We start from the raw sequence: 16,660 nt of genomic DNA on the forward strand, positions 1-16,660 counted from the left end.
ACACACAGACACACACACACGCACACACACGCGCGCGCGCGCGCGGCCGGGCCAGGCCGCCGCGCCGCCTCCGCCCCTCGCGGGCCGCTTCCCGCCCCGCCCGCCCCGCGCGGCCGCGCCTGCGCAGAAGCCGCCCTCCGCCTCCGCCGCCCTTCCTCTCCCCGCCGCTCCTCCCCGGCCCCGCCCTCCTTTCTCTCTCTCTCTCTCTCTCCCTCCCGGTCTGTCTCGGGTTTCACTACCCGAGCGCTGCAGGTAGCGAGCAGCGCCGCGGTTTCCTCGCCACCCCGCCCCTCCCGCCTCCCCTGCCCACCCCTCCCCGCGCCGGGCTGGTGGAGGATGCAGCGGCTGCCGGGGCTGCGTCCCAGGCAGCGGCCCCGGCGGCGGCGGCTGCGGTGGGGGTGGCCGGAACTCGGGTGGTGAGCGAGCGGCGGCGGCTGAGGGAGCGGCGGCCGCCTCGGCCGCTTCCCCCGGGCTTCCCTTCCTCCCGAGCGCAGGAAGTTTTCCGCGTCCGTGCATGTGTGTGCGCGTGAGTGTGGGTGTGCGAGGCGAGCCCGGGGCGGCGTTTGTGCCGGCGCTGGGCTTTTTTTGCCCACTTGGCGCTCCGTAACGCAGGCGGCTCCGCGAGTCTGGGCTGTGGCCCGGGGAGGGGGCGCGGCGGCGGCGGCGGCGGCGGCGGCGGGCTCTCTCCTTTTGTTGTTGTTTCCTCCGCCTGGGGAGCTGAAGGGGGGACGCGCCTGGGTGGGGCGGCTCGGAGCCCGGGCCTGCTGGCCCCCGGGGCTCCCGGGCGGGCCGCGCAGGCTGAGCGCAGCGGGCTTCAACATGATGGCCGCCGAGGCCGGCAGTGAGGAGGGCGGCCCGGTGGCTGCCGGAGCCGGAGGCGGCGGCGGCGGCGGCGGCGCGGCCGCGGGCTCCGGTGCCGCCTACCCGGTGGTGTGTCGCGTGAAGCTCCCCGCGGCCGCCGCCCCCTGCCCCGGGCTGGTGGAGGCCGGGGCGCTGGGTGGCGGGGCCGCTGTGGGGTCGGGGTTCCTGGGGGCCGGGTCCGTGGCGGGGGCCCTGGGGGGCGCGGGACTGACAGGGGGAGGCGCTGCTGGACCTAGTGGGGACATGGCCCTCCCCAAGGGGACCCCCTTGCTGCCGGCCGAGACCCTCGGGCCGGGCGGCGGCTTCCCGCCTCTGCCGCCGCCGCCGCCGCCTCTGCTGCCCCCGCTGGGTGCGGGTCTGGGCACGGTGGACGAAGGGGACTCCCTGGATGGACCAGAGTACGAGGAGGAAGAGGTGGCCATCCCGCTGACGGCGCCGCCGACTAACCAGTAAGTGGGCTGTGCGGTTGCGGGCTTGGGGGAAGACGCACCTTGTTCTCTGGCGGCTGTGATTTGTTGTGCAGAGTTGGTGGAGCTGCGGGTGTCGCGCGTAGGGATTTAACTGGAGCGCTCCTCTTCCCGACAGGCGGGCTCCCGGGGCGTCTTTGTGTGTTCATGGCTCCTCTGGGAAGATGTAGTTTTTAAGATGGGACGCATGGGAAAAGTGTGTGTCCAGTGAGAACCGGATATGGTTGTGTGCCCTGCAAATGGGTGCCCCAGGATTCGCCAAGCCTGCCCGGAGCCAAGGCAGTCGCAGTGTACATGGACTTGTGTGTGTGTGCGCCCTGATGAGTTAGTGTGTAGGGATAGCGTGGAGAGAAAACAATCCATTGACCAGAATGCTTTGCTTTTGTGGCACCGACTTCTCCAACTTCTGTCTACGAAGGCAGAGTGATGCAGCGAAGTGTTGATCCCTTAGGCGAACGTGGGTCCGGGAGAAAGAAGAGTTGTGAGAGTTAGGCGTGTGATGAAGGACTCAGGTTCTGAGCTGGTAACGTGTTTCGTAGACTGACTTGGTTGATGGACCTGTAATGCTTTTGTAGTTCAGACGCTCGAAGTACAGTCTTCATGCGAAACAGATTTTAACGGCGCTTCGCTTCAGAATTTTTGTTGGTGGCCAATACGGTCTTCTATTTGAAATTAATTTTGACATTTAGAATATGCAGGGCATGACTTTTTAAATATAACTTAAATGTTGGAACAGGAAGGGACACTAGTAGGCAAAACGTGATCTGTCACATCAGTCTTAAATGATGTTTAGGATTTCAGCAGCCTTGGTGAGCATCAGGAAAAAAACATTTGGTTGGTATGTGGATGGATGGTCACTCTGGACAAGCCAAAGGTGTTTTTTGTTTTGTTTTGTTTTGTTTTTAATACTTTGGAGGATTTAGAAAGACTTTAAAAAGTGATGAGGAGGGCTTGCAGCTGTGGTGTAACAGGTAAAGCTGCCACCTGCAGCAACAGCATTTCACATGAGCCTGGTTGGAAACCCAGGTGCTTCACTTCCAATCCAGGTCCCTGCTAATAACCTGGGAAAGCAGTGGAGAATGGCCCAAGTCCTTGGGTCCCTGCACCTACATCGGAGACCTGGAGGAGGCTCTTGGCTCCTGGCTTCTGCCTGGCCCTTGTGGCCATATGGGATATGGGGAGTGAACCATTGGATGGAAGATTCTCTAGCTCTGTGTCCCCCCCCCCCCCCCCCGCAATTCTGATTTTCAAAATGAATCTTAAGAAAAAAGTAATTAGGAAAATTAGGAAAAGATGCTGTATTACTGACACATTAATTTTTTTGTTTGATTTTATTCCAAGTTATTTCATGTGTGTGTCTTGCAGATTTCTTGGGAATGTTAAAAATTGGTTTTTTAGTGCTACTTGCACACCTTCGAGTCTTTTTTGGAAAAAATGACAGGTAAATATTATGTGCACACTTAATATTAAGTACTTATTGCTAAGGTTTTAATAAACTGTAATTTTTCATATTAAAAGAATCTAGTCTTATACCAGTTCATAACTGAATTGATTTAGGCCTATTTAGGATATTGTAGTTCAAAAAATTTTTTAATAGATTGTTATCTAGAGCAATTTTAGCTTACAGCAGAATTGAGTGGAAAGCAGAGTGTTCTTGTTAAATTTTTAATAATAAAGATGAGTGTGTACTTAGGAAAATATGGATTTGTGAGAAGTCTGTTCAGTGAGATTTTCATCATTTTTTTGTATTTAGGAGTAAGAATAAAACTTGTACGTCTGTGTATATGACAGTTGTTGATGTTCTAAAAGTACCCTCCATGTCTAAGTATGCTTTTAAAATATACTACTTAGAAGTGCAAATTTCCTTTTTTTTTTTAATCTTAGATGTCAATCTAGAGTTACTGGAGGCAATATAGTATAGTGGTTCAGTGTGCAAATTCTCAAGTTAGACAAGAGTTGAATTGGAATCATGACTCTCAAATAAATAAAATTTTTAAAGCAATTTACAAATATTTAATTGCAAGGCAGAGTTACAGAGAGAGAGAAAGAGAGACAGAATCTTCCATCTGCTGGTTCACTCCCCAAATGACCGGGGCTGGGCCAGGCTGAAGCTAGGAGCCTGGAACTGCATCCAGGTCTTCCACATAGATGTCGGGGCCCACCTCCTGGGCTGTCTTCGCTGCTTTCCCAGGTGCATTAGCAGGGAGCTGGATCAAAAGTGGAGCTACCAGAACATCAATCAGTGTTCTGCAGTGGCTTAACACTATGTCATAACACCATTGTGCCACAAGCATGATGAATTATATTTCTAATTTTCACTTGATAAGAGCTTCCAGCAGTAGGTTAAACCATCTTAAAGGGAAAATTCAATTATTCTCTATAAATGGAAAAAGCCTTAATAATTTGGCTAAATAATAACCTGTCTTCTGTAAAAGTAGGAATGGGGAACCTTATTAAAACGGGAAGGGGGTGAGAATTGTAGAGATTAGTTTTAGACACAGTGGTTGCTGACCAGAACTTGGGTATTTTTTGTTTATTTGTATGAGTAGAGCAGTATAGTCCCTGCTTCAAAGGTTACAATGAGTCAGATGCCCTCTTTGTCAATCAGTCCCTCTTCCAGGGGAGTTTTAGATATATTAGGAAGTTAAATACATTAATTAATTGATTCAGGTTAGATTAAGGTAAATCTCATGAGTGAGGGTCAAACCATAGCATTGTGAGGTTTAAATGGATAAGAAATGGGTGCAATTAGAAAGCAGGTATCCTTTTCTTACTGCTGATTTTATTTTCTGAATAAGAGGTTATTGGTTCCAATTCTCTTTGGTTATGATTCCATCAGGTCAAAAAGAATTATGAGTATAGTGAATATAAACACTTTGGCCTTAGTGAAGAGTCTGTTCTGCTGGACTCTTAATTATTTAGCTGTGATCTGGAGGGAGATTGAATGCAGTGCCTGAAGCACAGCCAAAGGCTAGGACTGGTCTTGCTCATAGATTAGCCACACTGGAGAATGCAGGCAGACATTATTAGCAGAAATGTAAAGAAAAAGAACAGCCTTAGATTAGGAAGAAAAGAAAAATAAAGAAGGGGTCTTTCTGGTTGCTTTGCTCCTATCTCTTCGCCATTAGGAAAATGAGCAGGATGCCTTTAAGAACACTCAACACTCAAATACCTTTGAGAGAAAATATTTAGAATAATAATGATAATTTATTTCCACTGTAAATTATTGGTTCCTAGCAATTATTGGTAGCCTAGCAAGAGCTATTCTGATTGGATTACATATATTGTTTTGGGTATCTTTTGTTATGTAGTAAAACACTCAATTGCCAAAACAATAGCAGTCATTTATTTGGTCTTGATTCTAAAATTTGGACAGGGTGTAATGGAGACTGCTCCATGTGTCTTTGCTTGACTGTAACATCCCAAGGTGTTTTCTTTTTTTGTTTGTTTCATTTTTAAAAGATTTATTATTTATTTGAAAGAGTTACAGAGAGAGAAAGGTCTTCTATCTGCTGGTTCACTCCCCAGATGGTCCCAACTGCTTGGGCTGATCAGGAACCAGGAACTTCATCCCAGTTTCCCACATGGATGGCGGGAGCCCAAGCACTTTGGTCATCTGCTGCTGCTTTCCCGGGGCCATTGATAGGAAGCTGGATTGGAAGTGGAACAGCCAAGACAAAAAGGGGATGCCAGTGCTGGAGGCAGTGGCTTCCCCTGCTGTGCCACAGCGCCAGCCCCCAAAGGTGGCTTCTTAGTTTAGAATTCAGCTTCCCTTCCCTGCTCCCTCCTGGTAGCTGCTCCACTTCAAGAAGCTTGGGCTTCTTCATAGCGTGGCAGCTGGGTTCCAGAGACTTACAAGGTGCCCAGCCTCGTTGTTCCTCATGCTTGCTCATGTTTCATCATGCTCAGTGCTAGTCACATGATCCAGCACAAAATAAGAATGGCAGGGAACTCTAAAATGGGATATGTGTTTGCATGTGAGCTTTCTTGAGGGTACCAAAGAATTGTGTACCACATATTGCTCATTGACCTGTAATTTCACATAACACCAGAATATTAGTGGTGAGGGGTAGGGCATAGGAGAAAGGGTAGATACGTATAAATTATTACTTTAGGTCAAACAGGATAGATTGTCTTTATTATGATTTTACTATGATTTATTTTATTGTATTTTTGAAGATTTATATGTTTATTTGAAAGGCAGAGTTACAGAGAGGCAGAGGCAGAGAGAGAGAGAAAGAAAGGTAGGTCTTCCATCCACTGGTTCACTCCCCAAATTGCCGCAATGGCTGGAGTTGGGCCGATTGGAAACCAGAAGGCTGGAGCTTCTTTGAGGTCTCCCACGAGGGTGCAGGGGCCCAGGGACTTGGCCCATGTTCTGCTGCTGTCCCAGGCATGACAGAGAGCTAGATCAGAAGTGGAGCAGCTGGTACTCAAACTGGTGACCATATGGGATGTTGGCACTGCAGGCAATGGCTTTACCTGCTACTCCACAGCACCGGCCCCTTGTTATATGATTTAAATATCCCCACAGTAGGTGTTGCTTTTTGGCTACCATTATCTTAATTTTAAACCAAAAATATTGAATATTTGGGAGTTGGTTGTGGTGCATTGTTTGAATATATGGGTATTTCTGTGATAGGCATGTAAATTTGAAATCACAGACAACGCATTTGAGTTTGGGTCCAAGTTAAAAAAAAAGTGAGATGTTAGATATGATGTAATGTTTCTAATTGTAATCCATTGTATCTAATCTAATAAGTTGGTAGTAAGTACAGTTTATTTCTCTGTGTTCTTGTCACATCATAACAGAATTTTGTGTGTGATTTGAGTATTTTTTGAGTACATGATTTAGTGAATAAAACAATGACCATTAAAAGGGACAAAAAGAACCATAAAAGAATGTATAATCTAGTTGGAAGATGAGCATCAATCAGAGAGAAATAAAACCTACAGATACATTATATAGCTAAGTTCTTCAAGTTTGGAGGATAGTCATGGAAGAGTTGACAGAATGGAAGTAAATGAAAGGGTGGTATTGAGATTTCATTCCAAAATCTTCATATTGGAGTTTTACAGAGAAAAAAGTTTGATTGGCTTTTGTGGCATTGGTATTTGATATTTTAGTCATAAGATGATATGCATGTACATAGAGAATTTTAGAGTTAGGAGAAATCTTCTCATTGCCAAGGTACAGAAGCAAACTTATGAGAGTGACTTAAAGTGTCTTGTAGTATGGGAACAGAACCCTGTTCTCGTAAATTTTCAGATACATTTAAATTTAGATAATCTTTAACACTTTTTTGTAAAGATTTATTTATTTTTTTGAAAGAGTTACACAGACAGAAGGGAGCTTCTTCCTGGTTCCATGTGGGTGCAGGAACCCAATTACTTGGGCCATCTTCTGCTTTTCAAGACCACAGCAGAGAGCGGAATCCGAAGAGGAGCAGCCGGGACTTGAACCGGTGCCCATATGGGATGCCAGCGCTGCAGGCTGCGACTTTAACCCGCTGTGCCACAGCACCGGCCCCAGCACGTTTTGTTTTTAGAGGAGACTTGAAGCAAGGGACCAGAATATTTACTAATCATGTGTTACATGTAAGGTACTTTACATAGGTTATTTAATTTTTAATTATATTCATTTTTATTGTAGAAAAAAATGAGTAATATAGCTGGATTTCTAATGCAAGTTGAGTTTCCCTTATCTGAAATGCTTGGAACAAGAGTTTCTTAGATATTGGAAGGTTGCATAGGCTTTAATGGTTGTTCATCCCTGATCCAACAACCTGTACTATGCTTTCTCCTTTTTTCTTACCCCTTTCCTGTATATAAAACGCACACATGAACACGCACACGTGGATAAATTGAATTAAAAGCTACATTTTATTTGGTGTAAAAAAGTATTTTTTTTTTTTTTAAGATTTTATTTATTTGAGAGGTAGGGTTACAGACAGCGAAGGAGAGACAAGAGGAAGGTCTTCCATTTGCTGATTCACTCCCCAGATGGCCGGAACTAGGCTGATCCGAAGCCAGTAGCCAAGAACTTCTTTGGGTCTCCCACATGGGTGGAGGGACCCAAGCACTTAGGCCATCTTCTACTGCTTTCCCAGGCTATAGCAGAGACCTGGATCAGAAGAGGAGTGGCCTGGACTAGAACCGTTGCCCATATGAGATGCCAGCACCGCAGGTGGAGGCTTAGTCCCACTGCGTCATAGTGCTGGCCTAGTCCAAAAAAGTTTTGAAGTATGTGCATGGTTTTTTCATAATACACATCCATGAACTTTAAAAGGCTCCTTGTATATGTGTACCATACAAAACAATATAATGTGCAGCTGGCAGTTCCTAGATGTTGTCAATTGGATTATGTATCCTACAGTTTACAGGTTGAAGCCTAACCTCTGAAGTGTTTGTATTTGGAAATAGAGTCTTAAAAGAGGTAAGTAAGGTTAAATGAAGTGATAAAGGTGGTTTAGGAATCCAGTAGGACTCATACCCTTGGAGGAAGAATAGAGACCCGTAGTGCAGAGAGAAGATCATGTGTGAACACAGTGAGAAGGCTGTTTGTTTTCTGTAAACCAAGAGGAGAAGCCTGACCAGAAACCAACCCTGCTAGCACCTTGATGTTTTGATTTCTAACTTCCAGAGCTGAGAAATTTAATTACTGTTGTTTAAGCCACCTAAGCTGTGTTTTGTTTTGATGACCTGAATTGATGACACACAGGTAACTCAATCTTTAAAAGTGGATTTGAATGATTTCAGAGCAGATTAAATGTGTATTTACTCCTTGAGATACATGATTCTCATTTCTTTTAGTTCTTGTTTTTCACTGCATGGAAGATCAGCTGTCTTCTTTCTTTGTTGTTCAGTGACTTGCATCTCTTTTGATTATATCTATGTTGAAAGACGGAAAGCATATTTAAATGCATTTCTGATTACTATAGTGTGGAAGACTCCTTTGCCATGACCATGGTAACCCTGAAAAATCCTGTGGATGATATTACTCCAGCAAATGTTCTGTATTTGTGTATTCATTGGTATTAACACTTAGTGTTACTATTATTTTTATTCTTACTTTATAAAGATTTATTTATTTGAAAGGCAAAGAAGAGAGGGAGGAGGAGGGGGATAGGAACGGGGACGGAGACGGAAACCTAACCACTTAGGCTTTCACCTGCTGCCTTGTAGGATCTTCGATAACTGGAAGCTGAAATTGGAAGCTGTAGTCAAGATTTGAACCCAAGGCACTCCGATGTGGGATGCAGGCATCTTAACTGCTAGGCTACACACCTGTCCTTTAATTGAGTTTTAAGGCAGCTGATAAAGCATGGATATAGTGGCAACTCCTAATCGCTGGGTTAAATAGTGACCATAGTAGGGCTTTATGAATATTTTACTGCTTTTTAGTCCTACTTGACTAAGAAAGTTAATTGACGTATATAGGGTGGAATTGCTATTGTACTTAATAATCCTGGAGCACTGCAGTGCTTATTGCTGGTGTCAAGAGGAATACAATTTTGATGAGATTTTAGTAGTTCTTTGGAATCATGTAAGAATTCCCTGTATTTATTATTGCTGGCAATTAAAGAGGAGAATTAACCATGTGGTTTTTTTTATATATTTGTTTTTAGTTATTGCATAAATTTGATTACTTTCTCATGGATTTTGGAAGAAAGGAACACAAATCTCAGACTGACCTGAGACAGCATCCTCTAGTTACTATGAGAATAACTACATTCCTCTTCTGTGATCACTGGGATCAGCATCTTTTTTTATCATGAAGCCATTTTTGAAGTAATAATGAAAGTGAATAGGAGATAACTAATATTTCTTTACACTGTCATTTCACTTTATTCTTTAAAAATGTTGTTTAATAAATTGTTAGTACTGTACTGTTTATTCTTTCACACTGCTGTAACATTTTTTATCTCTGAATTTTGTTTCTTCTGTGAGTAATGCTTTTCCTATATTGGTTACATGACAAACTAGCATTCATTCTTCTGAATACAGCTGAAATACTACTGGAGGGTGATATATTATGAAAAAAATAAAGGTTTCTTCTCAAACAATGACAGTAATCTCATCAAGCAAACTTGTGCAGAAGTGTTTCTTAGACAAGTAAACCAGAATGTCTCAATTAAATAAACATGATAGATTATAGAAACATTGTGGTTAGCAAGACCTGACAGTAACCTGCTGGGTGATTACTGACATTTAAATAATGGGGATTGTAGCAAAAGATAAAGTATAGTCCTGTGGATTCAGAACATGGAGACTCATTAAGGGATAGTTTGTTAGTGATTAAGTTGAAGTAAGTGATATGTATTAGTTCAAAGATGAAACCTGTTTGTTTCTGGTACAGTTATTTCCTTTTCATTATGTAAATATTTTCATAAAATATATGAATTTTCCATATCCTTTTGTTCAGAATGCATGTCCAATAAACAAACTCCCGCACAAATTTTTATGTTGAAAAATTTGAAATCTGCAGAAATGTTGTAATACTGTACCAGATAACCTAAATGTCCTTTGCCTTTTTTTTTTTTTTAAGATTTATTTATTTGAAATTCAGAGTTACACAGAAAAGGAGAGGCAGGAGGCAGAGAGAGAGAGAGGTCTTCCATCTGCTGATTCACTCCCCAATTGGCCGCAATGGCTGGAGCTGTGCCCATCTGAAGCCAGGAGTCTCCTCGAGGTTTCCCACGCGAGTGCAGGGGCCCAAGGACTTGGGCCATCTTCTACTGCTTTCCCAGGCCATAGCAGAGAACTGGATTGAAAGTGGAGCAGCTGGGACTTGAACTGGAGCCCATATGGGATGCCAGCACTGCAGGCGACGGCTTTACCCACTACGCCGCGGCACCAGCCCCATTTTTTTTTTCCTTTCTCTTTTTATACACATATATATTTTTGCCAAACTGCTTGGATGTTAGATGAGGATACCTGTCCTTTCTCTTAAATACTTTATTGTGTATTTCCTAGTAATAAAGGCAATAGTCTACATAGCAAAATACAATGAATTTGATGTTTAATATTGTTCTCATCAGTTTTCCCTATCCTGTTGTTTTTATCTTTAAAACTTTTTTAAAATTTTATTTTCAGTTTTAGCTAAAAGAGATTGATGGAGAGAGATATTCATCTGCTGGTTCACTCTCCAAATGTTCACAACCACCAGGGCTGGGCTAGGCTGAAGCCCTGTCTCCCATAGTGTGGCAGGGACCCAAGTGTTTGAGCCATCATCTTCTGCTTCCCAGGTGTGCATTGCAGGAACCTGGATCAAAAGCAGAATATCCAGAACTTGGGGTCATCGCCGTGGTGCAACGGGTTAGAGCAGCAGCATGCCTTATGGGTGCCAGTTTGAGTCCCTGCAGCTCCACTTCTGACCCAGCTCTCTGCTATGGGCTGGGAAAGCAATGGAAGATTGTCCCAGTGCTTGGCACCCTGCACCCATGTGGAGGACCTGGGAAGAGGCTGCTGACTCCCGGCTTCAGATCAGCTCAGCTCTGGCTGTTGCAGTCATTCGGGGAGTGAACCAGCAGATGGAAGACCTCTCTCTTCTCTGGCTCTACCTCTCTCTGTAACTCTGTCCTTCAAATAAATAAAATAAATCTTAAAAAAAAAAATATCCAGAACCTGAACCAGGCATTCCGATGTAAGGTGGGGGAGTCCTGAGTGATGACTTCACTACTGTTCAAATGACCACCCCTAGTTGCATGGCCCTTTAATGTCCTTGAATCTAGGACATTTCTTCTGACATTTTATTTTCTCTTATGATACTAGCATTTTTTTTTTTTTTTAAGAATCCAGGACAGTTGTTTTGGATAATATGTTTCAATTTGTGTTTGATTGTTTTTTGTAATTAGATTCAAGTTAGTCATTCATGGCCGAAATTTAGGTCAGTAGTTTTTGGTACATTAGATACAAGTCACGTGAAATCTGTTGTCCTGATGTGATATACATAAGTTTGAACTTGGTTAAGGAGGGTTTCACTAGATTTTGCTATTTTAAGGGTACTTTTCCCTTTGTAGCTAATAAATAATAAGTACTGAGTTGTTTTAGTATACGTTGATGGTTTTTATTGGCCTGAATCAATTGTTATCTCCTTGTAATGATGTTATTAAAAGGTGGTTTTATTTTCCTATTTGTCAATCCTTTGAAATTTATTAGCATCCTCCATTACACCGCCTTAAGATTACTGTTGCCTTCTCACTTAGCAAGCATGGTTGAGATTAAACTGGATAGAGATACATACAGGCCTTTTTTTTTTTCTTGTTGATAAGTTGTCCTTGTGGTTCTGCATTAATCACTTGTTAGCTTTGTGTGAATGTATCAGCCACTGTTAGTACAGTCATGTCTTCAAACTTGACTGACTAAAGTTTGGGTTGTATATCTTGGAGCAGTTATCCTGGCTACTGCTACTTAATGAAGTGTCTTGGTAGCCAACAAGTTAATTGGCTTGTTCTGGACGAAACCCTTCTGACTAGCAACTTATCCTTTTGTTTTACTCTTCCACACTGAGATTTTTGAGACAGTGAGGGCAAACAAGGATGCAAAATTAGAAAAAATGTTGGATTTAATGGTGAGGTGATACATAGCTGATGGAAATGCAATTTCAATAAAATGGTGAATACTTCTAGGTAGTCCTAAAAAGAATTTATTTTACCCAAATCACTTTTTTTTTAAATTAATGAATTTTATATTTAGGTCAGTTTTAAGTTCACAGCAAAAGTTAAGAGAAAGAGTTCCTTGTACCCTTATCCATAAAACTTTTCCCACAATTGACGACCAGCACAATAGTATGTGTGTTGAAATTGAGTCTGCGTTGGTATATTATCATCTCCCAAAGTTCATGGTTTACATTGGGAGTTTTTTCAATTTATTTGTTTATTGGGAAGTCAGAGTTAGAGAGAAGGGGAGAGAGAGAGAGAGAGAGATGGAGCGAGGGAGGGAGAGAGGGAGATATTCATCCACTGGTTCACTCCCCAGATGGCCAGGGTGAAGCCAGGAGCCAGTAGCTTCTTCTAGGTCTCCCACATAGGTGGCAGGTGCCCAAGTGCTTGGGCCGTATTCTACTGCTTTCCCAGGCCATTAGCAGGGAGCTGGATGGAAGTGGAATAGCCAAGACACCAAATGCTTGGCGCCCATGTGGGATGCTGGCATTATAGTCAGCAGCTTTACGTCATAGTACCGTCCCTGGGGTTTATTCTAGCTGTTGCACATTCTATGGATTTGGACAAATGTGCAGTGACACGTTTTCCCCATTGCAGTTTCACACAGAATAGTTCTACTGCCCTAAAAATCCTCTGTACTCTGCCTTTTCATCCTTCCTTCCCCTGTAACCCCTGGCAACCACTCATCTTTTTACTGTATCCCGGGATTTGCCCTTTACAGAATGTCAAATAGATGGAATCTTATAGTATGTGGCCTTTTCAGATTGGCTTCTTTCACTGAGCAGCATGCATTTAAGAATCTTCCATGTCTTAATGGCTTGATACCCAATTTCTTTTTTTTCTTTTCTTTCTTTCTTTCTTTTTTTTTTTTTTTTTTTGACAGGCAGAGTGGACAGTGAGAGAGAGAGACAGAGAGAAAGGTCTTCCTTTTTTGCCGTTGGTTCACCCTCCAATGGCCGCCGCGGCCAGCGCACCATGCTGATCCAGTGGCAGGAGCTAGGTGCTTCTCCTGGTCTCCCTTGGGGTGCAGGGCCCAAACACTTGGGCCATCCTCCACTGCACTCCCTGGCCACAGCAGAGAGCTGGCCTGGAAGAGGGGCAACCGGGACAGAATCCGGCGCCCTGACCGGGACTAGAACCCGGTGTGCCGGCGCTGCAAGGCGGAGGATTAGCCTAGTGAGCTGTGGCGCCGGCTGCCAATTTCTTTTTAACTCTGAATAATATTCCATTGTTTAAGTGTATCATAGTTTATTTATTCAAGTACTGAAGAACATTTTGGTTGTTTCCAAGTTTTGAAAGAAAACTGTAAACATTCATGTTCAGGGTTTTATATGGACTTTTTTTAAAGATCGATTTATTTGAAAGAGTTATAGGGGGATTGGCAAAGAGAGAGCAGGATCCATCTTCGATTTGCTGGCTCACTCCCCAAATGGCCTGAACAGCCAGGGCTGGTCCAGGCCAAAGCCAGGAGCTTAGAGCTTCATCCATGTCTCCCAGGTGGGTACAGGGGCCCAAGCACTTGGGCCATCCTCCACTGCTTTCCCAGGCACGTTAGCAGGCAGCTGGACTGGAAGTTGATCAACTGGTACTTAAATAGGTGCCCATGTGGGATGCTGGCACTGTGGGTGGTGGCAGCACCAGCCCATAGATTTTTTAATTCATTTGGGTAAGTACAAAGGAGCTTGGTTGCTGGATAGTGTAGTAAGAGTATGTTTAGAGCCGGTGCCGCAGCTCACTAGGCTAATCCTCCTCCTTGTGGCGCCGGCACACCGGGTTCTAGTCCCGGTTGGGGCACCGGATTCTGTCCCAGTTGCCCCTCTTCCAGGCCAGCTCTCTGCTGTGGCCAGGGAGTACAGTGGAGGATGGCCCAAGTGCTTGGGCCCTGCACCCCATGGGAGACCAGGATAAGTACCTGGCTCCTGCCATCGGATCAGCGCGATGTGCCGGCCGCAGCGCGCCAGCCGCAGCGGCCATTGGAGGGTGAACCAACGGCAAAAAGGAAGACCTTTCTCTCTGTCTCTCTCTCACTGTCCACTCTGCCTGTCAAGAAAAAAAAGAAAAGTTTAGTTTTTAAAAGAAGCCATCAAAACTATCTTCAAAAGTGTACCATTTTGCATGCTCAGCAGTAGTGAGTTAAGAGTTCTGTTGCGCCACATCTTCTCCAACATCTTGTATTTTCAATGTTTTGGAGTTTTGTCTGTTCTAGTTTTTTTTTTTTTTTTTTTTTCCTTTTACACTTCATTTCTGTAGTGTCTGTGATACTGAATGTCTTTCGTGTGCTTATTTACCATCTATGTATCATATTTGGTGAGGTGTCTTTTAAATATTTTTAATCAGGTTGTTTGCTCTCTTATTGTTTAAGAGTTCTTTGTATATTTTGTGTAACAGTCAGTTATTATGTGTTTGTGTGCATTTTTTCTCCTGGTCTGTGGCTTGTCTTATCCTCTTGACAGTCTTTTGCATAGCAGAAGTTTTTAATAAAGTCTGATTTATCCATCTATTTGTGTGTCTCTATGTGTGTTTGTATTGTTTCTAAGAAGTCATTGCCATGCCCAAGGGCATTTAATATTTCTAATATTCTGGAAATTTTATAGTTTTGAATATTACCTTTAGGTTTGCTTTAAATTAATTTTTGTGAAAGTTGTGAATTTCTAGATTCTTTAATTTTTTTTGCATGTGAATAATCTATAGAGCTCCATTGATTGAGAAGACTCTCTTTGCTCTGCTGAATTGCATTTGTTCCTTTGTCAAAGGTCAGTTAATTATATTTATTTTGGTCTGTTTGTGGGTATCTGTTTCCTTGATTTTTTTGTTGCTTTGCCAGTACCTCACTGTCTTGATTACTGTGTATAGTAAGTCTCTTTTGCCTCCCTCCTATAAACTCGAGAGTGACTTTGTTGATATCCACAAAATGACTTCCTGTGATATTGAGTGGGATTGTGTTGAAACTGTACATCAAGTTGGGAGGAGCTGGCGTCTTTACTGAGTCTTTATATCGTGATCATGAAGTAATCTTCATTTATTTATTTCTTTCATCAGATTTTAGTTTTCCCCATATAGATCTTGTATATATTTTGTTAGATTTGTACCTCAGCATTCTATTTAAGTGGTTGTGTTTTTCATTTCAAATCCCAGTTGCTTGTTTCTGGTGTATACAGGAAAGCCATTGACTCTTATATTCTGGAACCTTGCTGTTACCACTTATTAGGTCCATGAGGTGAGTTTTGTTTTTTTTGTCTTTTTTTTTTTTTTTTTAAGATTTTTAATGTAGACAGTTATTTCATCAGAGAATGAAGATACTTTTATTCTTCTTTTTCACTTTCTCTGTTAGGGATTAGAGGATGACGTCAAAAAGCAGTGCTGAAAGCAGGTGTTCTTGCCTTGTTCCCCAGATTATTTGGTAACTTAAGGGTTTTACTATAAGTTTTTTATAGATTTTTTTTATCAGCTTGAAGAAATTCCTTTCTGTTCTAGTGTACTGATTATTTTAATCATCAGTGAGTAAAAATATTTGTCAGATGGTTTTTCTGTATCTGCTGATACATCATGGGACTTTTCATCTTCAGCCTGTGGATCTGGCTGGTCATGTTAATTGATTTTTTTAATGTTGGGATAGCCTGGATAAATCCCACTTGATTGTTGTATTTAATTCTTTCTATACTTTCTTGAATTTGCTTTGCTAATATTGTGTTCATGAGAGTTATTTGTATTTACATATACTGTTTTTGTCTGGTGTTATTAAGGCAATGCTGACCTAATAGAATTAGTTGAAAAGTATTCTTTCTGTTTCTGCCTTCTGAAAGAGCCTTCAGAGAATTGATACAGTTTCTTTTTTTTCTTTTTGTTTCAACCAATTTTTATTTACAAAATATAAATCTCTTCAAAAAGATACATTCCTTCATTTACTCAAAGGTAAAAAGTCTTATTAAACAGAAACAAAGCCTAAATATCATCACTTATATTTAAACAGAAATACAGATCATTGAAAGTATATGAATATAGAACACAAAATGTAGTTATATAAATGAGGCTATTTTTAAGTTTCTTTACCACATTTTAACCATTGAACAAATTGTACTTAGATTAACAATAATAAAAATGTAAAAAATTAAATTTAGATATAAAAATATGGAACAACAACAACAAAAGAGCAGGAAGTATCATCATTACCAATTAAACAAATTTGAAGACACTCATATTTTCTGAGGCATATCAAAATGCCTGCAGCAAAAGTTGCATTCATTTGAGAGGTATCAATACACGTTTAGTGCTGAGACTATTTGTAGCACTTACAGTATATACGAAGCATTAAACTTCTATGGTTCACATTTGAGAAACACAGATTTAAGCTTTATGTTACAACTTGCCAATATAACATTATAGGTAATGCAGTACAATTACTCATGTCATATTTTTTCTTCTGAAACTCAATAAGCAAGTTATCATTTAAGCACATGGAATAATGCCATGTCTTCTTCCTTATAATAGTAAATTTAAAAATCCGAATACATTGTTGATACAGTTTCTTCCTTAAATATTTAGTAGAGTTAACTAGTGAACATCTCTGGGCCTGATGCTTTTGGGTTTGAAAGTAATTAATTACTGATTCAATTTAAAGTAAATATAATTTTGTTCAGATGAACTATTATCCTGTATGTGAGTTTTGGC

At 42.2% G+C, this 16,660-nt stretch overlaps 1 protein-coding gene and 1 long non-coding RNA gene across 3 annotated transcripts in view; one reads left to right on the forward strand and one right to left on the reverse strand.

Moving 5' to 3' along the window:
• LOC149122237 (uncharacterized) overlaps positions 1-1,478 on the reverse strand; it is a 58,021-nt gene extending 56,543 nt beyond the window's left edge. The window contains exon 1 of the long non-coding RNA XR_016220452.1: positions 1,352-1,478. This is a non-coding gene — a long non-coding RNA (uncharacterized LOC149122237). The remainder of the gene's footprint in view (positions 1-1,351) is intronic.
• The window catches only part of RASA1 (RAS p21 protein activator 1), a 93,996-nt gene continuing 77,590 nt past the window's right edge, over positions 255-16,660 (forward strand). For both annotated transcript variants that reach the window (XR_011381862.2, XM_070056402.2), the window contains exon 1: positions 255-1,310. Coding sequence is in view for 1 of the 2 variants with exons in the window: in XM_070056402.2 (XP_069912503.1) it covers positions 820-1,310 (491 nt within the window). In the remaining variant the exon portion in view is untranslated. The remainder of the gene's footprint in view (positions 1,311-16,660) is intronic.

Source organism: Oryctolagus cuniculus, chromosome 14, assembly GCF_051225735.1.
Source record: "Oryctolagus cuniculus isolate XC-2025 breed Fujian yellow rabbit chromosome 14, ASM5122573v1, whole genome shotgun sequence".
In the NCBI taxonomy this organism is placed as follows: Eukaryota; Metazoa; Chordata; class Mammalia; order Lagomorpha; family Leporidae; genus Oryctolagus; species Oryctolagus cuniculus.